Here is a 22,991-nt window from a genome sequence, read left to right as displayed (position 1 = left end):
GTTGTTATTAATGGCTTACAACTATCTATGAAGCATTAGTAAATGATTAAGTAACATTTATGAAGCCATTAGTTACAACAAACAAACCCTTCACAATGGGTACCTTATTAAATAGTGTTAGAAGAGTATAGCCCACCGTTTTATTAGTATGTGTATTTTATGAGGGTGTCCAAGACAAATGTATCCCCCGGGACAGTAAAGTCTCATATGATCTTATCATAGCAGAGCCATCTCACCCACACACTCTCTAACCACCACGCGCCCCTACGTGCAACTCCAGCTTCCCTGTTACTTGTCCTCTCTCCACCCCCTCCCTTTAAATATTTCAGCCCACCATAGGAGCAGCAGAGCCGGGCGAGTGTTTCACCCGGGACATGGAGTTGACAGGTGCGCACACCGCGATGAGAGGGACACTTCTGCTGCCGCTGCTGCTGCTCTGCTCCTCCGGCGGAGAAGCGCAGCAATCCGCCGCCGTTGTACGAAAGTATTATATAGCAGCTGTAGAAATAGGTTGGGACTATATCTACCTGGACAATGTTGACCCAGCTTCCGAGCAAAGGTAAATATTTCTTTGTTTGATTTAAGGCAACACGCTCTGATATGTCATTTAGGCCTCATGGCCAGTTTCCGAAGGCTGGTTTTATGAAATCACTTAGAAAAATCTGGCAATAAGGATTAGTACAGTTAGGCTTGCTTTGCGTCCAATACAATACATGTATTGTGGGGGAATTTATGAGAAGCTGGTTAAAATAATGAAACATTTACAATGAATCAAGATGGGTAAGTATGATTAAGAGGTGTGCTTTTTAATGTTTCCTGGCAGTTTTCTTATTATTTGATTGGTTTGGTTTCATTAATAACCTGCATTTTGTGTCTTTAGGAGGAGATCCAAAGATGTTCCACAAAAATACATCAAAGCAGTTTACAGGGAGTATACAGACTCCACATACACTGTCCCCAAGCCAGTCCCAGCATGGACAGGTAGGACTCCTCTTTTGACATTCTCAATTTTCTCAATCAATCATATATTTTATAAGGGTTGTGTCATTATATATTTTTTTATTAATGGTTAATGCTCCCCTATTAATGTCCAAGGACAAATGAAAAGCAAAAGCAAATGAATGGCTGGAACCTGGAATGCAAAGTAAAAGGTCAAATTTCCAGTTGTTTTACAGCCAAGACAGTGATTTGAAGACCAATGTTGTGGTCCAATATAGTGTTTGCCTGACTTTTCAGCACAAATAACAAAACTTGATAGTTCTGTTTCAGAGCATCTTCAGATTTGTTTTAAATTAGGGGGTCATGTGTATGACTTATTTAAGAATGTTGTGACTTCTGGTTGCAGGTATTCAAGGCCCGGTGATCGTTGCCCAGGCTGGTGACAGGGTGGTGGTCCACTTCAAGAATCTGGCCTCTCAGCCCTACAGTATCAGCCCTGTGGGGGTCACGTACTGGAAACAGTCTGAAGGTAGTAATCTGAATGGAAGGAACTGCTGTCATCCGTTGAACTTGCTTACTTTCTCATGCATTCCATCACAAACTGAACATTAGTCAGCAGCATCATGTTCCTCTTGTTAATTTTTTGACTCAGCATTTTGACTCATACTTACTTGTTAAAGTTCATGTTACAGCGTAGATGACTAAATGGCCAAAACATAAAGATCTCACGTGCTTTTTTTTTCCTTTTTTTTTTGGCTGAAGTCTGAAATGATTTTGGGGCCAAAAAAGAGAGCAGAGAAGCCATTCATGGAAAGGGCAAGGATGTAAATGTCAAATTACTACTAACCAGAATCATATCAGAAACACACAGTGTGTTTTAATTAATGGTTAAGATATTCAAAAACAAAGTGTAAATTTTATCAGAATCATCAGGAAAAAGAGTTGCCTCCTCATTCTTTAGAAATTACAGTGAGCAACGGTTATCATTATCTTGTGTGTGCAGATTTTGTGCAGCATGTACAGCCAAGCAATCCAAGTCTTACAGCATGAGTGCTCTGCATAAAACACATATAGAAATCTAATGTGGTTAAAAATACCTTATTTTAGGTGCCTTTGAATTACAATACCCGTGTGCAAAGGAAATCATTGAATATCCGTGATCTGAGCAGCTTTGAGAGGTTAATACCCTTCACAGAAGGCGTTGGCATATGTCCTAATGCTGCTGTAGCTCTGAAGCAGTCAGTTCCTGTAAACGACTCCTGCCACATGGTAGATTCCTATAATGGAGTTCATCATAACCTATCACTTTAAGGATGAAGAAAAAGATTGCTGCCTGTGGGCCTACCTGAAGTCATTATTGCACATTATCATGAGTCAGTGGAAAGTGGCGATTTTAAACATTCCCAAAACAATCTCAATTTATTGCGTTTCCTGCAATGTCACTAGAGGACTTCTCAGGAATTATAATTACTGTACTCCTTTTTCCTAAAAAAGATTAGATCAAATTACATGCATTCTTGTGACACCAGTAGGAGTCATGCTGTGTCTTTTCTTTCCAGGAGTTGGATATGATGACGCCACAGCGGGTCAGGAGAAGGAGGATGATGTCGTCTCTCCGGGAGGATACTATGAGTATGTGTGGGACATCAGCCCTAAAGATGGTCCCACCACCAGTGATCCCGAGTGCCTCACCTACTCCTACTCATCCCAGGTGGACACAGTCCGAGATGTAAACTCAGGACTCATCGGTGCCCTGCTCATCTGCAAATCAAGTCAGTGTGTGATAGGGCAAAGGGCAGCTTTGACTTGTTATTCTCTTTCACATACACAGACACAGCATATAATTTCACCCACAAACATACTTTATGTCTTTTGTATTTTTGTGTCTTTATATCATTTGTTGTCATTTAAAGCTCTGTACTCTCTCATTATCCATAAACACATACAGGTATAAAGGAACACAAAATGGAGTTAAAGTTGTGCAAACATTTAGAGATGGCTAGAAGCTGAAATTATCCCATTGGTTAAATTAAATCGTCATTAAACCGCAGTTTTTTCTGGCTAAGTGATGAAATAATTACAGTGAAGGAGACAATGACGAAAAAAAGAAGTGATAAATTATACAAATACTGGCCCTTTGCTGAAAAGTGGCATCTAGCTGTAGCGGCTAGCCTCGCTGTTCTTTCAACCTCAAACTAGCCAAATTATTTTATTGCTGTAGCTAAGATATGCAAGGCGGTGTTGTCCAACATTATGAAATGCATTAATTCAAGTTTCAAAATTCTCTGAATTGAGGTTCAAGTCAAATGAAAGGATGAATTACTGCCTTCAAAACAGTTCTGACTTTAACAAATATTTGGAAACAAGTGTCTAAGCGTTACAGCCATCCTAGCAGCTCTTTGAGGCTGTACTGTACTAAGGCACTTAGGTGCTTTAAGCTAAATGCTTAACATGCTAACATTGACAATGCTAACATGCTGATGTTAAGCAGGTTTAATGTTTATCATCTCAGTTTAGACCCAACATTTGCTAGTTAGCAATAAACCCAAAGTACAGCTGAGGCTGATGTGAATCTCATTAGTTTGGACAAGTATTTGACAAATTAAAATTTTGACCCTATGATGGCACTAGATTAAAAGTCAGGGAATCACCAAAGTGATTACAATTCATCCTGACGGGGACCATGAATGTCTGTACTACATTCCGTGGAAATCCATCCATAGTTGTTGAGTCATTTCACTCAAAACCACAAATGTCAACCTCATGGTGGCGCTAAAGGAAAAGTCAGGGGATCACAGAAGTCATTCAAATTCATCCTCTGGGCACCATGGATATCAGTACCAAATGCTACAGCAATCCATTCAACAATTGTTGAGATATTTCCGTCTGGACCAGTGTAGTGGACTGACAGACCAACAGACCGACATTGCCATCCCTAAAGCCACGCTGGTGACACTGGATAGAGACACTAGTACTGAACAGGGTTTATCTCACTCTATAGAAAAGGGAATTTAATAGGAAATAGAATACATACAAGATAAAGATACAGATGCTCCTGTAATATTAGACTGTACAATAGCAATGCAAACATATAATCACATCTTACATCACATGTATTGTGTGTGTATGTGTTTTCCCAGGTGCCTTCGCAGATGATGGCCAGAGGAGAAATCCAGCGTTTGTCCTGCTGTTTGCAGTGTTTGATGAGACCAAGAGCTGGTATGGACAGGTAGGAGAGAGGAAGAGCAGAGAGAAGTTCAAGAGGAGCAGCGACAGGAAGGAATACCACACCATCAATGGATATGTCAACGCTACGTTACCCGGTAATGAACTAGACTGGCTGTAGACATGGAGTTTGTTCCATGAAGTCGTATTGTAATGTTAAGTGTTGCCAACACTGTGTTCAGTGCTGCGCTGGATGTGGTCTGCACAGGAATTTGACCTAATTTTCTCTCTCTATGTTTGTGTGTGTGTGTGTGTGTGTGTGTGTGTGTGTGTGTGTGTGTGTGTGTGTGTGTGTGTGTAGGTTTGACAATGTGTCAGGGCCCTAATCACGTGTTTTGGCATCTAATTGGGATGGGCACAGCTCCAGAAATCCACTCCATTCAGTTTCAGGATCACACTCTGCAGGTAATCCAAGTTTTCACATAAATAGCAAACAGATTTAAAGGTTAAAGGGGATGTTTTTTAAATTCTTAAAAACTTAAATACTTTACTGGCTAATTAATACAGATTTGAAAAATGAAATAAATTGACTCACTTGTCCACAGTACAGTAGTAGAAAGGGGTAAATGTACAGTCTAACAACATTAAGCTGTGTCTGTTATCTACTGTACTTGTACTTTGCTTTGAATAGCTTAATAGAGCTTTTTTAAAGGAATAGCTTAACATTTTTGGAAATATGCTTTCTTTCTGAGAGCTAGATGAGGCCTGACACTAGTCTCACATCTGTACATTAAGCCAGGAGCTGGAGCCTGGAGGTGATTAGCCTAGCTTAGAATAAAGACTGGAAATAGGGGGAAACAGCTAGCCTTGCTCTGTCCAAAGTTTCAAAATCCATCTTCCAGCACCTCTGAAGCTCACTAATTAACACTTATATTTAAACCATTCACAAACTGATGTAAAAATGACAATTTGTTTCAACCTGCTTCCAGTCTTGCCTCCTGGCTCTAGTTTCATACTTCACACAAAGATCTTTTCTAGATTTAGAGTATTTCCCAAAATAGGATGATTATGCAAAGAATATTCTTTTACTCTCCCTGTAAGAACCCAATTTAGCATTTTCTGGCTCTATTAAAAAATCTAATACATTGGCTTTGTTTTTTTAGGTGTTGAACCATCGTAAAGTCACCATGGAGGTGACTCCTATGAGATTCATTACTGCAAAAATGAGACCTGCTACTATAGGGACGTTCCTTATCAGCTGTCAGATATATGCTCACCGCCACTGTAAGAAAGGCCTTATAAGTCTCCTAGATCTATCACAGACTGTTTCCCTAGTTAAATTAATTTATCACCTCTTTAAATGGTAACTCTGATTGTTATTGTGCGCTATTGCTCTACCCAGATGGTATGAACGCTTTGTTCATGGTGGAGAAATGCCTTGACCCTGTCACTCTGCCGGGACCTGACATGCGTAACGTCAAACCCAAGGAATACGAGGTCTACAGTGAAGAGTTTAGTGACGAAGACACTGAGGGTTTGTTCAACACCATAAGCTTTCAGCCTAAGAAACCACAAGTGCAAGCCAGAGCTAACAGGGGACAGCAGCCTATAACCTGGGAGCATTACATCGCCGTTGAAGAGGTCACCTGGGACTACGCTCCTCATCTCAAACCCACAGACAGGTAAGGAAGATGGAGGAGGGGAAGGAAGAAGAATAACAGAAAGTGAGTCTCTGAATTGAATTGATTATTACTTTTATCTTTGACAGTGAGTTGCAGTCACGATATTTGCCTGCAGCTCCCCATCACCTGGGCTACAAGTATAAAAAGGTGGTGTATGTGGAATACACAGATGGATCTTTCACTCAGAAGAAGAACCCTGCAAAGACACTGCTGGGTCCAGTTCTGAAAGGAAAAGTCAATGATCAAATCCATGTGAGTGATGAGCAAGTTTGAGGACAGAAAATATGTGAATTGGCCTTTTGTGCATGATCAAATTTGAGCTAAAAGCATTTGGATTGTGTCTCCAGATCACTTTCAGAAACCTGGCCAGTCGCCCTTTCAATATCTACCCCAATGGCCCTACCAAGATCTTTCCACTGCAGAGATCCACAAATGGTAAGCTTAAGCATGGACATAAACCAACAGACAAAAATAAAGTCTTTCTAATTTGAGGGCCTTTAACTTAAAAGCCCAGTAAGGGAGGGGTTTTCAGGGGACTTTCTAAAATGTTCAGGGATTTGATTGGATCGCTAAAAAGTGGTTTACCAAGCATGAGTCTCTGGAGAACCACAGCAACACACAGCTGTAGAGGATTATTGCCCTTCAAACACACCTCTCCGCCCACGTTAGTTCAGGAGGCAGAGGATGACGGAGAAATTAATAATAAGACCTCAAGACCTCGACCTGCTTACTAATATCCAAACACACACCTCCAACTCATGATATCACTCCAACGAATCACTACAATGAATAGCTAACAGCCGAGTGTGGTTTTATATGATGTGAGGGTTAGTTTCCCCCACTGATCCGACCCAAGACACTAAGATGAATGGGTTGAAACAACACATATGAAGCCCTGATTTTCTCTAGGCTTATCTAATTTTCCACAATCAAAAAATTAATAATAATCTAAATCCTGCAATAAAAAAAATTCTACTCATAGTGTCTTTAAGACTGTGTGGCATACCTGCCGCATTGAGTTTTATTGCACAAGAGATATTAAAATGTTGAAATACCTAAAGTATATAATAATCTGCAAATTAAATCAAATGAAAAAAGGTTGGTTAAATAGTTAATTTGCCACTATAGTCACTTGTAACTGCATTTTGCTCGTCTTTTTCTTTGTCTTCTTTCATTTGCTCCTGATAATACTATTATAAGCGGTGCAAGTTTGCAAATATACTCAAAACCTGTAATTTTGCCAACAAAAATTTAATGTATAATGTTTTCAGCATTTTATGTTTGTTACTTGGTGTGTTGTCTTTAGTGGTCTCTATTGGTCTTATTCTCATGTTGTTTTCTGTTGCTGCAAATCCCCAAATTTCCATCATCAAAGTTTTATCTAATCTCATCTAATCAAACAGCTGCAGAGAAGGACTTGCGCTCTATGGGAGTGCCCCCCAACGGGACGTTTGGCTACGTTTGGAGTCTAACAACAGATGATGGGCCATTGGAGGATGACCCCCTGTGTCTGACCCAGCTGTATCAGAGCACCGTATCCCCAGAGAGGGACTTGGCCTCCGGACTGGTGGGCACCCTGCTCATCTGCAAGTACAGCGTCATCGACACCAGAGGAAACCTGGTGAGAAGAACGTTTATGTAACAATAAATTTGCTCGAGCTGCAGGCATAGCACTTTTTACAGGTTAATCACCTAAGAGCAAATATTTGAAAAAATCCTTTCAAAATGCAAAAAGATGCAAGCTGCATTGTTGTCTCTCACCTGCACTAAACTAATATAATACCCTCTGTCTCTTTTACTGAATCTATTGTTGCATGCAGTTGGGACCCGATAAAGAGTGGAGCGTGATATTTGCTGTGTTTGATGAGAACAGAAGTTGGTACATCAATGAAAACTTGCAGAAGTCCATCCAAAAGTCCTCTAACACCACAGACCCTGAATTCTACAACTCCAATGTCATTTACAGTAAGTTCACCACAAGTTACATTTGTATATTTACTTCATCTCAACCGTTGTTGTAATCACACAGTGAAATATTTACAGAATGAATGATGTGCAATTAGACATATTAATAAGAGACATGCTCTGAGCTTAAATGGGGTTAATTTAAACCTGCAATAACTGATATTTTTCGCCACCTGGTGAATGTACAGTAAGTCCAATATTCACTCTCTTTTAGCTCTGTTTTTGGTCTCTACCAACTCCTGAGGGAAATATCTGGCACTTTAGCTGCTAAATGCTCCAGCTAGTCTCTAACTGTGTCTGTCTGCTGTTTGGTGCTGAGCAGGAAGTGTACAGCGATTTTTTAGAGCTTTTTCGTTGAAATCAACTGCCTGCAGCTGCTGAAAACAACACTATGAGAGTGGTGAGAGTAAATCAAAACAGTAAAGTTGTGGGCCAGACAGCTAAATAATGAGCTGAAACTCACTATAAAGCTCTGTAAAGCCGTTGTCACATTGTTTTCACATTGTCATTTGATACATTTTTATGATTAAAAATATCGATTCTAGCCTCTTTAAAGTGATTCTCTGTATGTATAAAAACGATCCTCTATGTCCACACAAACAGGCATTACTATATTTCTTTTTGTTGTTATTTGTATGATTGTTTCGAGAAAACCTTATACATTGAGCAATCAAATCATCAATTTAAAAACTGTGATTTTCCCTTTACCTCCAGGTGTAAACGGCATCATGTTCAGCGGGCGTCAGTTTGTGATGTGTAAAAGTGACGTCACCTTCTGGCATGTTGCAAATGTGGGCACCCAGAGTGACTTCCTCTCTGTTTACTTCACGGGAAACCTCTTTCAGTACCAAGGCCTCTACCACTCTGTCCTCACCCTCTTCCCTATGACTGGCATGACGGTTTACATGGAAACCGAGCTGATGGGTAAGACTGAAGTTTTAGTCATTTAAACTTTTCTCTCAGACTTTGCTGCAGAAGCACAAATCATCTCATTGGTTGATAATGTTGGTGGGTGAATCCCATCTTGAAGTAACTCATTAATTTATGACTTTGAGAATTATGATGTTGAAAGGCCACAGGCTATCTAACCCAAGTAACTTTTAGCTGAAAGTGTTGGCTAGTTGTATCTTGCAAGGTCAGCTAGGCTAACTATTCTGTAGGTACAGTAATCTAGTGTAGATGTGTTTATATGGCTAGAATACAGTTGCTAGCTTGTGCTACATTTTATGATGTGTCATGGAAAACTGCATATCAGTGTAACTTTGATGCAGTAGAAAAAATTCCTAACAATATAACAACAGATCACACAATAAATTATTCAGATACACATCAGATACATCGACTTGTAATGAAGTAGTTTACACAGTTCAGCACAATTTAAATATCCAAGAAAACATGAGTATGATTCTGATTATCGGATTCAGCACTTTGGAGAAAACACAACACATCATCTTGACAGGAGATTTTGTCACTAAACACTCTAATCATATCAACACTTGCACCCTTATCATGTCATTGGATTAGCGAATCAGACTGCTTTGTTTTTGAGACGGATTTGTAATTGTAACAGTTTTGTCTTGGATCTGTAATATTCTCTAAACTGTACAGCTATGGGGGTGGGGGGTGGTTCATGAGTTGGTTCGCTAGTCGCGGGTGAACGAAACGAACCAGGAAACCCTCCATCCGCCCTGTTAAAAATTAACAAATCCCCTATTGGCTACAACCAAATAAAAATTGTACACATACGTTCTTGGAATTGACTAGAAATATGGGATATATTACATTCTTCAGTGATCCACTGATTCAGAATCGTTAAGTGCAACACGCGTGTCAATTGACGGCCATAGTACACAAATGTCATACAGTCAGAAGAAGTAGTCAGGGTGCAGTAGCTGAGACAAGCTGCTTTCCTGACATACGCCGATGCTGAGAAATAAGACATATCATGGCATATCCTGACTTACTGACACACATCTTCTCTTGAGTTATATTCATTCTTACCTATGTCCTCTCTCAGGTGAGTGGGAGATCAGTGCCTTCGATGGCAACCTCAAGAGCCGGGGGATGAGCATCAGTTACACCGTTCGTCCTTGCGACAATGGAGATCTCCCACTAGTTGATCGACTTGAGGATGAAGATATCTCCGACTACATCGATCAGCTAAATCCACAGCCGAGGGGCAGACGATCTCAAAATCATACAGTGATGGTTCAAGTGTGCAAGAAACCCCTCACTAACAGCAACACTCAGTCAGTAAACATTTCTAGTCAAAATGGCACTAATGGAGTTAAAGGACAGTCAGGATGTCAGCTGAAGAAAGTGACATCGGTGGAAGGAGGAAAACCCAACATGGTGTCAGAGGGTGAAATCCCACTGGATATCTTGGAGGAAATAAAGAGAGATGAGGAGTTGACAGTGTCTCAGAATGGGACTGAACCTGGAGGAGAGAGAGGTGGCAGACAGAGAAGACAGGCAGAGGGTAACTGGACAGATGTAGATATCAGTTCTGGAGCCTCAGAAGATGGAGGAACTGGGATAGAGATCAGAGAACAGACTGTGGAAATCAAGACTGACACTGGTGCCGAGGTAAAAGCTGAGGAAAGGAATGAAATGTCAAGTGTAAATAATGGGACAGAGGGAGAGCTTGAAGAGCGCAACGAGATCTTACTGAAAGGTAATCCACTGCTGGACATGAAGCTCTCAACTGTAGAACTAACCAATTCAGAAGAGATGGATCAAAACCACATTCAGTCTGAACGTGAGCGACTTAGAGCAGATCTGCTGGAGCTAGAATACAACACTGCTGATAACAACACAACAGGGATTGATCTCTCCCTTGAGTATGATGACTACAGCCAAGAGGTACTATTTTCTGTGCATATATGTCTTATTTACATTTATGAAATGCATATAATTTCATTTGTTGGATACTATGTGCTACAAATCGAAACACTTCCCCCTCACCCACAGTAACTGCTAAATTTTATCATAGGTGAACAGCACATCAGATATATTTGGCACAGATTACATGGACCTGCGCTCTGGAGAGATCAGATATCGCACCTACTACATTGCTGCAGAGGAGATCACCTGGGACTATGGCGTCAGAAAACCACATCAGCTCATCAAACCCAGGTAGCAATAATATTTCATCCAGGATTCCGCGCAGGACTTTAAAGGAATTGTTTCACATTTTGGGAAATAGGCTTCTTTGCTGTCGTCCTCTTGTCAAGAGAGATGAAAAGATGAACCACTTATCATGTTTGTACATTAAGTTTGGAGCGATAGTCTGGAGATGTTTAGCTTAGCTTAGCACAAAGACTGAAAGCAGTCAGTAACACCTAGCCTGGCTCCGTCCAAAGTTCCAGCACCTCTAAAGGTCACAAATTAACATGTTGTATCCCGTTTATTTAATCCGTACACAAAGAGAAATGTAAAAATGACAATTTATGGTTTAATCCTAATCTAATTGTCTCCCCCCACTCTAGCGCCACACTTAATGCACAGACATGAGAGTTGTTCAAATATTCTCTTCTAACTATCAGCAAGAAAGCAAACAAGCGTGTTTCCGAAAATTTCCCAAAAGTATTCCTTTATTCCTCTTATCCAGTGTTACACTAACATGCTTTAGATGATTTTATTCTTTGATGGCAGAATTTGAAAAGATAGGTTTTGGGCAAAGTCAACATTATTTAACATAGAACAAACTGTTGTTAATTGAGTTAGTGGTCAAAGAACAAAATGTTTCACACTGACAGAAAAATAAATCTTAAGATCCATTCTAATCAATGGCTAAAGCATTAGTGTTGACTCAACTCCTCTCTTTAGAGAGATGCGTCGAGGGATGAGGAAGTTCCTACCAGAGTATAAGAAGGTGGTGTTTCGAGCCTACAGGGATGAAGACTTCCTGCTTCCTGTAAGCAGAGGAGAGCACCAGCAACACCTGGGAATCATGGGACCTTTCATCAGAGCTGAGATTAATGATCTCCTCACTGTGAGTGGTACTGTAGCTAAACAAAATAAAAGAATAAAAGAAATTATGTTTTTCTGTAGTCTCAGTAGCTACTTTAACTTTGACAATCTTCAATTTTACCGCATATGTTTCATGAAACATAGAAATAAATGTGAACACAAGTGATGTTGCATGAAATAATTGAATTATGAAACGTAACTAGATGATGTAGCTCTCTGTTCAAAACTGTCTTTGCTGGTGTTTGGTGACCTCTCTTTTCCCTTTCTGTCTTATTCAAGGTGATCTTTAAGAACAAGGCATCCAGGCCTTACTCTTTTCACCTTCAGGGAGTCTATGACCGCAACCAGGGAGCAGGCATTGCCCAAACCCATGCCTCCTCTGCTCCACCTGGGGTCCCAGGAGAGCCTGTGGCTCCTGGGGAGGCGCGGACCTATAACTGGAGAATAACCAGGACACAAGGACCAAAAGACACTAAATTTGACTGCAAGACTGGGGCTTACTACTCCACTGTGGACAAGGTCTGTACAGGTCTTCACCTATAGCCTGTTCCAACTTTATCTTCCATGGATAAACAGCATGTACTGTACAGCATGTGTGTGTGTGTCAGCTGTGAATGCCTGCATGAATGAATCTGCATGAATGAATCTATGTTTTCTATGGTTTGTAATCTTTCATTAGGTGTTTAGCCTTAAGTGAGCCAGTCGTAGTTTTAATTTGGTTTTAGTTTATTTTGTTTTCATTTAGTGTGCATTTACTGTGTTTGTAATTTTAGTCTTTTGATTATTTGTTTTTGAACTTAATGTTACATTTGTATAAAATCCTATCCAAAATGTATTTCCTTGCAAGGAAATGAGATGGCAATCACAACAACATTTCCCAAGTTTCATCTTTTTTAATTAATGCTAATCTTGAGGTATAGTTATATGACAAGGAGAAAATAAATATTTATTTATTATGCTCCAGGAGAGGGACCTTCATTCGGGTCTGATTGGTCCACTGGTGATCTGTAAGTCCGGTACCCTCCAGACTCGTCAGAACACACAGCCAGACGTCCAGGAGTTCTCCCTGCTCTTCCACACCTTTGATGAAACTAAAAGCTGGTACCTGGAGGAGAGCCTGCAGCAGCACTGCACGCCACCCTGTCAGGCCAACACTGAGGACCCCTGGTACCACGTCAGCAATAAATTTGCAGGTGGAGATAATAAGGTTGATTGTTGGTGGTGTAATTAGCATAATTAGCGTTGGTGGGAGTTTTTTCAATTTCTCAGAAATAATGCGTACATTTTTCCCTAGCAATAAATGGTTATGTGGCGGAGACACTTCCTGGTCTGTTGGTTGCCCAGTACCAGCGAGTGAGGTGGCACCTGCTGAATGTAGGAAGCGACGGAGAGTACCACGCTGTGCACTTCCATGGTTTGCCTTTCACTGTTCACACTAAACAGGAACACCGTATGGGGGTCTACAACCTTTTCCCTGGTAAACATCCACACACACACATATACACATTGTGTTTCATATTTTTATTTTTATGTATATTTTGCTTGATTTTACTCCACAGAAATTTCTGTATTTTTAAATAAATGAATGTGAACCACACTATTCATTTCATATCAATAAGACTCACAGTTCTTCTGGCTAAGTTACATTAGACAGAAGCCCTGTGAAATAGACCAGCTGTAAGAGCAGTTTCCTGAGCTAATATTATGAATCCTGGCAGTGATTTTACCAACTGAAAAAAATAAACCATAGAAAATGATCTAGCTTCCATCTTTTATCTCTGTTTTAGGTAATTAGCTTACTTGCATTCTGCAAACCTTATTCTTTACTATTATTTCATGTATTGTATTGCTCTATGTCACCCAGGAGTGTTTGGCACGGTGGAGATGAGACCCCCCACAGTTGGCATATGGCTGGTGGAGTGCACTATAGGGGACTACCAACTGGCCGGCATGAGGGCTAAACTACTGGTCTATAATCCACGTGGGTACATGCTGTGTCACACATCTGCGGAAAAAAATTTGATATTATTAATATTTATAATGTAATGTGATATATAATATAATAGATAATGTAGCAGTTATAGTGGATTTGCTCTAGTTGATTTTTTTTGAATGGCAATGCCAGTGCCAGTTGGTTTGGCCTGTCTCCAACACAGGCTGAACAGGATGAATCCCAATGATTTTGGTGTTCCCCTGACTTTTCGGTTAGGGCCACCAATATGTCAAAATTTACTCTGAGATTCTGAGATTAGCATGCTAACATAGCATGCTAACATGCTAAACTTTAGCATAAGCTAATATGTTAAAGCATGTTACATGCTAAACAAAAGTCTCAGGCCAAGTAATGCTGATGTAAAAAGATGAGTTGTAAGAGTAGTTTGGTGGGCTACTACTGTCTTATGAAGACTGGCACTGGCAGAACATGCTAAACTTACCAATAAACATCAGTATATTAACTTGATAGCTGTGAGCATGTAAACATGTTAATTTTAGTATGCTAACATGCTGATGTTATGCTAAACATCAGTATGAAAACAACAGTTAACGTGCATTCTAACTGTAGGTGTGTTTTCACGCTAAAATATGTCAATGTGTATCTGAATGAGCCTGACATGCTCGAGTCTGAGAGTCCTAAAATGCTCACTGTACAGAACATACATCCTTTTGATTTAGTAACAACATACTATTCCTTTGGCACCACTCTGGCAAAACTTATTTTTCCCTGCTAGTGGTAAGGATCTAACGGTCTCTGTTTTTTCTGTTTTTCAAATTTTTCTGTTATAATTATGTACACCTGCAAATTTAACATAATTAATTGAGCTGTAATTTTCTCATACTGACATGCAGAATGTGTCTTGCCTCTGGGGATGAAATCAGGAAGGATTGAGGATTCCCAGATCACAGCATCAGATCACATAGGTAAGACAGTGTTTTGCATTTAACGGGACAAACACACCAAGAAGACCCTTAATACTTGCTCAATAACCAGTGCACTGAAAATACCCCAGTCTTTTGGCCACCAGGCAGCTTTATGAAATCTGAAAGCCTGGAAATTACCCACACTGAGTTGGATTATAACCGTGTTTACATATGTATGTCCAGATAACTGGGAGCCAGGGCTGGCGAGGCTAGATCAGTCTGGTTTTATAAATGCCTGGATGGGCAGAAACAAGATGTCATGGATACAGGTAAGACAAAGACACACCTTTGCACAGCATGTATTGTACACTGTATAGGCTACATTATGCAGTGTCCAGTGTGCCAAATGCAACATCTGAACTGAATATTCTCTTTGTAATGTTCACGTGTAAAACAGAAATAGAGCACAGTTAAATGGAATATAATGTGTGTGTTATTAGGTTGACCTTCAGAAGCCCACTCTGCTGCATGGTGTGCAGACGCAGGGAGTCAGGGCAAAGCTGAGGGACAACTACATCACGTTCTTCACCGTCTCCTACAGCCTGGACCAGGAGACCTGGACCACTTACAGAGGAAACAGCACCAGGCATACCAATGTATGTCCTCTACTGTGGTGCACACATACTGTACATCTGTTACAGTTAGGGTTAGGGTTGGCATTTGACAGCAATGAAATGATTGACTGATTCTTCAGGACATGAGTTCCTCAGCATTGCAGAAGCTGAACCTGGAATACAAGCAGTCATGGAACATGCAATTCCCAGATCAGCAGATAAATAGACCCATCTGACCACTGACAGAATATGTCATGTTTATTGTGAAATTACTTTTAAGCATTTCCAACTATCTGTTCCCTGTCTACAGACAAATCTGTCCATGAACCCTCTCCTTCTATGGACTAGTTACATTACATCAAAACACACAGAAAGTAAAAAGTGAAATATAACAATATAAATATAAATATCTCTGATTCAGTAATGATACTGTTACACTGTCAAATTAATAAGGTACAGCAAATTGTTCACTGGGTTGCCTATCTCAAGCAAGTCTCTGCAAGTTAAATAAGAAGGAAACCAGTTGCTTCCTGCAGTGTTGGAAATCAGCCTAAAACATGATGTACGATCTGAAGTTATTTATTTGTAGGGGTTTTGTATGAAAATGTGCTAAACTATTAGCAGTCTGAGCTGAACTGTTTGCATGGCTCTGTTTTAGATATTTTATGGCAACATGGACAGCTCCAAGGTGAAACACAACCATTTCTCCCCACCATTTGTGGCTCGCTACGTCAGGATTCAGCCATTAAACTTTGTGCAAAAGCCTGCTCTCCGACTGGAGCTGCTGGGCTGTGATCTCAACAGTGAGTTGTACCAACTGCAGCAGAATTTATTTAATTTAGTTATTTTTACTATATGAAAGTGCTGAGAATGACTCTGGAGTGTGTGTGTGTGTGTGTGTGTGTGTGTGTGTGTGTGTGTGTGTGTGTGTGTGTGTGTGTGTGTGTGTGACCAGGCTGCTCTCTCCCTCTCGGGCTCCAGAAGAGGCTGATTCCTGACAGCAGCTTTAGTGCCTCCTCATTTTATTCACCTCTGATGCGTAGCTGGAGCCCCGCCCTCGCCCGCCTCCATCAGGAAGGGAGCGTCAACTCCTGGAGGCCAAAGGTGAACACAAATACACATATACTATATACTAAAACTAAATCGGTATTCTAGAAAACAGATAACTCAATAAACCTTCACTTGGGTTGCAACAGTCAGCTCTGCCATCAACTCTTCTCTTACTGGTTGAGTGAGCATAACATGACAAAAGCAGTCAATAGTTTGACTAAAGATGTCCACACTGACAGCAACTTGTAATATTTCAGTCAACATTTTTTCACTTAAACACATTTATGATTTTATGAAAAATCAAACAATTCACTGAAAAGAAAAGTTGTGCTTCGTTTTGTGAGCGTCAGCAACGCTGTTCTAGAAACACCAAGACAAATTGATAATCTTAGCCGTTTGCTCCCTCACATAATAAGACTTATTATTATCCTTTCACTCTCCTCTCTCCATCCTTTTATTATTTTGCTCTGTAGTTCCTCCTCTCCTCTCCTCCTCAGCTTATCATTTTCACACTTCGCAGCACTGAACTGCAGAGGTGTGATTTGTCCTTCTGTCACACTGTTGAGCTGTTATTAAACGTAGTAGTCTGCCAGTAGCAAACTACTACTACTCTGGGCCAACCATTACCTGGAATAGTGTCCTAAAAGGGCTGTAGTGGCCTTAACAGATAGCCTTAGATGAACAAAGATTTCTCTGATTTAGCATTTTAGCTGCAGCCAGCATTACGTTTTTTCGTTGTTCTCGACATTAGTCTAAACAGGAAAACGTACTCCTTGCACATGTGTTCCAGGATGCAGAATAAAATGGGATGACCATAATTTACTTTTTTTAATTGGAGTGGTTTGATTTTTAGATTTAAAATTCAAAGTAGGAAAGTGGTGCTTGGCTGTCTTCACACTGAGTTTCAACTTTGAGTCATTTTTGTTTGTTGGGACTTTTCCTGTAGCAGAGCAACTCTTTATCAGTTAAAACCTCAAGTTTTTTATGTATGACAGATAGAGGAATTAAAATGGGAAAAAAATCAGCTCACTAACAGTTCATCTGGTTATGCCATGTGCAGCCTCATCATGCCAGTGGAAAATAGATGCACTGCCAAAAACATGTTCCTTGTTTATAAGTTTCCTAGTCGTCTAATGTGGGAGAGGAAGTGGTCTGGTGTTCCCTTTGGCCATCCTTACATCTGTTTGTTTTTTATTCCTTTGCTTTGTCGACTTCTCTTTCATTCAGAAGCTTTCTTTCAGTTTCATAAACCTTCCTTCACTTTGTTTAATGCATTACACTCATGACCTTTGTATTTCCATTTTTTAGTCTTTGTTCTTTAATATCAATATGTTCCTTTCTGAGATCTAAAAATGTTTCCTCTGCCGCTTTCACCCCAGAACAACAACCCCCACGAGTGGCTGCAGGTTGACTTGGGGAAAGTAAGGCGCATTACGGGGGTCATAACCCAAGGAGCACGATCGTGGTTGACCCAAATGATGGTGACCGAGTTCTCAGTCACCTTCAGCCATGACGGACACTTGTGGAGAAGTGTGTTAGAGGAGAGCTCCCAAAGAGAAAAGGTACACTTAGTGCACACGTGAGGATTTCATCCCAGTTTTAGTCTCAGTGTTGCTGCTAATATGATCCAGGTTCCTGCCTGATTACAGTTTCGTAAAAATCCATGTCCATGAAAGTGCACTTTTCATTTCACTTATTCCTTCAATTAATCATTGACGCAGAAGGCCTAATCAATTTCAGTTTCTCTTACTGTTTCACAGGTGGATGGGTCACTCTGTATTATAGAGCTGAAAACCTACCAAAAGAATCCAATTAAAGTGTGTTTTCATGTTTTTGTGATACAGTGTACTGAATGCTGGTATGAATCTTTAAAAACCCCGAAGCTAAAACTTCTTAAATCCACATGAACTCTAACACAGGTCTGCATATAAGGATTTATTTGCTGTATCTAATCTGTACATTGTGGCCTTCAATGTTAGTTTAACACATTTATTCATCCCCCCTCTTTTCTCTCTGTTTCTTTATTTCTTTCCTCCTCTTTCCTTACTCAGATCTTCACAGGAAACAACGATTCAGATGAGGAAGCTCTCACTGTTTTTGATCCCCCTGTGTTCGGCCGCTACCTCCGTATCCACCCGCGGGGTTGGATGAACGACATCGCCCTGCGTCTGGAGGTCCTGGGCTGTGACACGCAGCAGGGTCTGTGACACCACTGGGCTAAACTCACCAACACCATGCAGCAACATTTTAGTAGCATAATGTATCCTGGTTTCATTATAGAGTTGTAACTTTGGCAAGTGATGAAAAATGTTATATTGTTTCGGAGAGCACTTATTAAATTATATATTTCATGTAACTGTTAAGAAAAGCTGAACTGTATAAGTATAAGAAAAGCTATTTCTTCTGTGGCCACAACTGTGTTTACATTTTCACATGGTATTTGGTCATTTCATTCTTATTTTTGTCATGTTTCTCATGTCAGTATTTCACAGGGTCACAGTGTTTAAAACACAGCTGAGCTACACAGTATTTGCTTTACCTTTGCAGTACACAGCTGTGCTAACCACAGAGAACAAACCTTTTGAATGTAAGCATCTGTAAATATTTCAGACTCAGATGGATGTATAAAGTTTGGTTGATGTATATTGTTGGAAAAGTTTGTATTAATGTATTTTTCTGCTTTATTAGAATTTATATAAACAATGAATCTTGATGAGTTTCACTGGCATTTATTTCACACTTCTGGTGTGTCAACTTCACACACAAACACAAACACACTTCTGTTCCAGCTGAAGGCAAAATTCAAACAGCCGTGTGCTTTCAAAACTCTTAACCAAGTTCAGGTGGGTATTTGAACATGAACAAACAAGGACATAGCTCTTCCAACTAACGATAAACACTTGATGCACTGCTTCCCGTCCTGTTCTTCATTTCTATGTCAGGAAAGGATACAGAGCTTTCTCTCTTTGCTTTTGTTTTCTTCCCTCTTTCAACAAATTATCGCTGTTCTTTCGTCATTCTATCTGTCTTTAGTCCAAGATGTTCCTGAACTGTTATTTTGGCTTATCCACCTCCACCAGGCCCTCCCTGCAGAAACAATGAGCGACTCTGCTCCAACATTGTTCTGTTACGTGTTAAAATACGCAGTCCTGTTAAACAGAGGGAAAACAAGTACGAGGATGAAATGATGAGGTGACTGGAAGGGAAACAATAAGAACAGTGCTGCAACAATGTGTGAATGCTTGTGTCTTGAATTGTATATTTTGGGCCTGACTGTGTGAAACATGAGAACATGAGCAGTACATTTGTGGGTCCAACCAACCCTTATCACCTCATTATCAGTAGAGGAAGCTTCCAGGCAGGGGTGGTGTGTTTCGTTTGGAGGACAAAGTCATACTGGACAGGACATGCATTGGCAGAGACATAGCAATACCACATTATGCCTGGCTGTCATACTTTATCTCTCTGAAAACAATAACACACTGCCCGTAATCTCAGCAGAGACAGAGCACCTGTATGCAGCTCCGGCTGAATAATAGTTCATACACATGATCTGAACCAAACGAAACAGAGGTCATGGCCTGCTGCCCAGGTGTGATTACCTATCACAGCGTGTGAAAGAACCAACAACAACAGGCCAGTCATACAGTGAAGAGTAAGCACAGGTGAGCTGCTTGAGAGCTCAAAGGGCCATACTGAGGCTTTCACATGCTTTACTCATCAACAAGTACTTTGTATATTCTTCATCTCTTTGACGGCTTAAGTGTTGTGTTGTGCATGAGACAGTTCATCCAACACAGATAACAATATATTTTTTCCATTGTTGATTAATCTGTTGATTATTGTACCTAACGTCCCTCCCCGCTGTCCTGGCCAACCTCAGCAGTTATTTGGCTGACATGGGAGGGTCATCAGCTGATTAAGCTCACCCGAGCCCTTAGGCATTAAAAGCTGGCCCATGTGTTCACGCTGTCTCTCCCTTCCTACAGCTGACATCTACCCTGTGGCACCTTCTTTTGGTTTGCACCTTCAACACCTCCATAGCACACTGACCACACATCCATGCACTGCTTTCATTCAGTTGTTCATTTGAGTTCATCTTAGTTTTAATAAATTACTCTTGTTTTAAATAGCTGCGTGGACTCTTGTCACATTCCTCAAGCCGGTTTGTTAGCCTACATAAAATCTCAGACAACAGTGAAGTCCAAGTTTATGTCTTTCAACTGCTTGTTTTGTCCTGCCAACAGACTAAAGCCCAAAAGTACTCCACTAGCAATCATATATAACAAAGAAAAGCAGCAAAGTGTGACATTTGAGAAGCTAGAACCAGTGAATGGATTATCAAAACTGTTGTCGATAACTTTTTTGTCAATCAACGAAATTGATCCAATCAATTAAATGACTAATGCAGGTGTAAGCAGGAACAGAACTGTTTTGACAACTCCTCGTGTTCATGTTTAACTCAGACATCTAAGACTTGAGAGTTGGCTGTCCCAGCAGAAACTTTTGTAATGCAAGAAAGTTCCAAAAGTACCAGTACCAATCAATATCTTCTCTCAAAATCCACTGTGCAGTATTTACCTGTCTCAAGAAAGTCTCAAATCTATGGAAGTTCATTTTCAGACTGAAAAGGCAATAGTTGCCTAAAACATTTGTGGGAAATGGGTACATACTATAGATTTTGTGGTTTATGGGCTAAAACTCGCAAACCACCACAAAGGTCCTTTAAAGAATGGTACCCTTCTTTTTACTTCCTCTTTCAGTTTGCAACAGACCAAAAGCCCAAGCTTGCCACTACCAATAAAGACAAAACCGGCAAAATTTGTGAACAAATATTTGAAAAAATGTATGGCTTTCATCCTCAACAGTTTTCAAAGAAAAGCGTATTTTAATTCTTCAAGGAATATTAGTATTTTTACAAACCATCCAGTGTGAGATATTTATCAAAGACTGTGTTGATTTTGTTAAATAAACCTACAGTACCTATTCTTTCTGAAATTATTTTTTACTAGAAGGACAATCAAGTTCCCATTCAAGTACTCTTTCTGATTTAGGAAGAATCGGCTGATGCAACGACAAATGGCCATAATGAAAACATGACAAATCTGTGACCTGGAGTTTCAGATTCTATCTAAGTTTTACTCTGCTGTGGATGTGCATTGTGGTGAATGATTGCCACACTTCCCTTTGTCTTAAACTGCTAATACTGTATGCAACAAGTGTAAAGGAATGTATTTCTCTGTTGGCAGATCAGTGAGGAAGTGTAAAGAAGTGTCAGGAAAGAAAACAGAGTGACACAACAGAAAAAAATTACCACAGTTTTATCAACTTCTCTTACATCACTTCCTTGGCTTGGGCCTAAGGACCCTGAGAACCATGAGGCCCCTGGCTATAAGATAATACAAACCAGAAGTAGACCTTATCTACCCTTTTCTTCTTCTTGTTGACATTTATAACACCATTTAGTGACCACATGTGTGTGCGCAAGCAGTAGTACAATAATAGCGTACACTAGAATTATACAATATACATCTGAGGAAGCATTTACACTGTTATATAAAAAAATGGCATACTTCTTAGTAGAAAAATGTCCAAAACCTGTGAATACCTGCATAGCAACACAATAGGCTTTACCATTTGTTAAGAAATTGCTATAGGTTTAAATTTAAGATCATCGACTTGACATTTAACCTCCATCCTGATAAAGTCTGAGTAAGAATCACGTTACACGAAGCACGTAGTAGATTATTTCCATTTACTAACAAGCTACTTCAGCATTGTTTGTAACAGCTTTTTTTAAATTTTCTCATTAATGTGTAAGAATAGCTCTCTTACTTAACAGTTATTTCTCAGCACTGCGTGTGTGTGTGCATGTGTGCAATTCCCACAACTTTCCAGTGTGAAGACACTAGTCAGTCTGAAAAACTCCTGAGTAACATTTCACCACCACAGAAAACATCGTATGCTCACACAGAATCTGAAAATTATTGAGGAACCCTATCAAACACAAACAAATTAATATTATTTAGTAAATCATGTGTCATTTTGTTTAGGCATTCAGTATGACATTGAAATTATGTTGCTGTTTATGAAAACACTTATCATAAGTGGTAAAAATTCTTATCTTCGACATCATGCTGGAGGGGTGTATCATATTATTATGTTTTCAGGACCCTCTAATTTTAATTTTAGTTTATTGAAACTGTGTCGATTCAGCACTCCAGATGGGCCCAAGAAAACTGTTAAAATCTACTTATAATGATTATATATATATGTATACCAGAGTGATTATTTATTATTTATTTGGAATGTCTTTGGCTCATGTTACAATAAACGTGCACTACTGTAATTGTTTGGTAAATGTTCAAATGAACAAATGTTCTTTATAAGAAGGTCTTAATAAATAACACAGACTCAAAATAATTACTGATTGTAAACATTGTATTTCATTGCTGTATCCTGAAGTGTACATGTAGACATACTGTATTTTCTAAATTGAAACATAGCTTATAACTGGCTTTGAACTCCATTAGGTCTTTATGGTCTCAGAGCCTGGGGCACCTTGTAGAGGTCCAGCTCCTTCACATAAGTTCAATCAATGTTTCACTCAAAGAAATGAGGGAGGGGGGACGCCTGCTGGACAACCTACAGTGTTACATTAGTTATTGCATTGAAACAGTGGTTTCCTGTACTGTATGGAGACACCTATTGGCCAGCATGCACATTCACAAATACTCAGTATAAT

General features: G+C 39.9%; 1 protein-coding gene across 1 annotated transcript; it reads left to right on the top strand.

Annotated features, from left to right (window-relative positions):
- The first annotated feature begins 324 nt into the window (after window positions 1-324).
- Window positions 325-18,959, top strand: f8 (coagulation factor VIII, procoagulant component). Its single transcript, XM_044205224.1, has 27 exons — window positions 325-559; window positions 881-981; window positions 1,346-1,468; window positions 2,499-2,711; window positions 4,080-4,262; window positions 4,466-4,569; window positions 5,268-5,388; window positions 5,507-5,786; window positions 5,873-6,038; window positions 6,134-6,221; window positions 7,190-7,407; window positions 7,607-7,751; window positions 8,466-8,675; window positions 9,769-10,613; window positions 10,744-10,886; window positions 11,580-11,745; window positions 12,003-12,242; window positions 12,688-12,916; window positions 13,018-13,200; window positions 13,588-13,704; window positions 14,571-14,642; window positions 14,826-14,911; window positions 15,083-15,238; window positions 15,855-15,999; window positions 16,152-16,300; window positions 17,626-17,808; window positions 18,298-18,959. The coding sequence occupies exons 1-27, from the start codon at window positions 375-377 to the stop codon at window positions 18,451-18,453; spliced, it is 5,007 nt and encodes a 1,668-aa protein (XP_044061159.1). The 5' UTR covers window positions 325-374; the 3' UTR covers window positions 18,454-18,959.
- Window positions 18,960-22,991: the final 4,032 nt, after the last annotated feature.

The sequence above is a fragment of the Siniperca chuatsi genome, linkage group LG8 (genome assembly GCF_020085105.1).
Source record: "Siniperca chuatsi isolate FFG_IHB_CAS linkage group LG8, ASM2008510v1, whole genome shotgun sequence".
NCBI lineage: Eukaryota > Metazoa > Chordata > Actinopteri > Centrarchiformes > Sinipercidae > Siniperca > Siniperca chuatsi.
The sequence above is the reverse complement of the archived record's forward strand: the minus strand, read 5'-3'. Positions and strand labels throughout refer to the sequence as shown.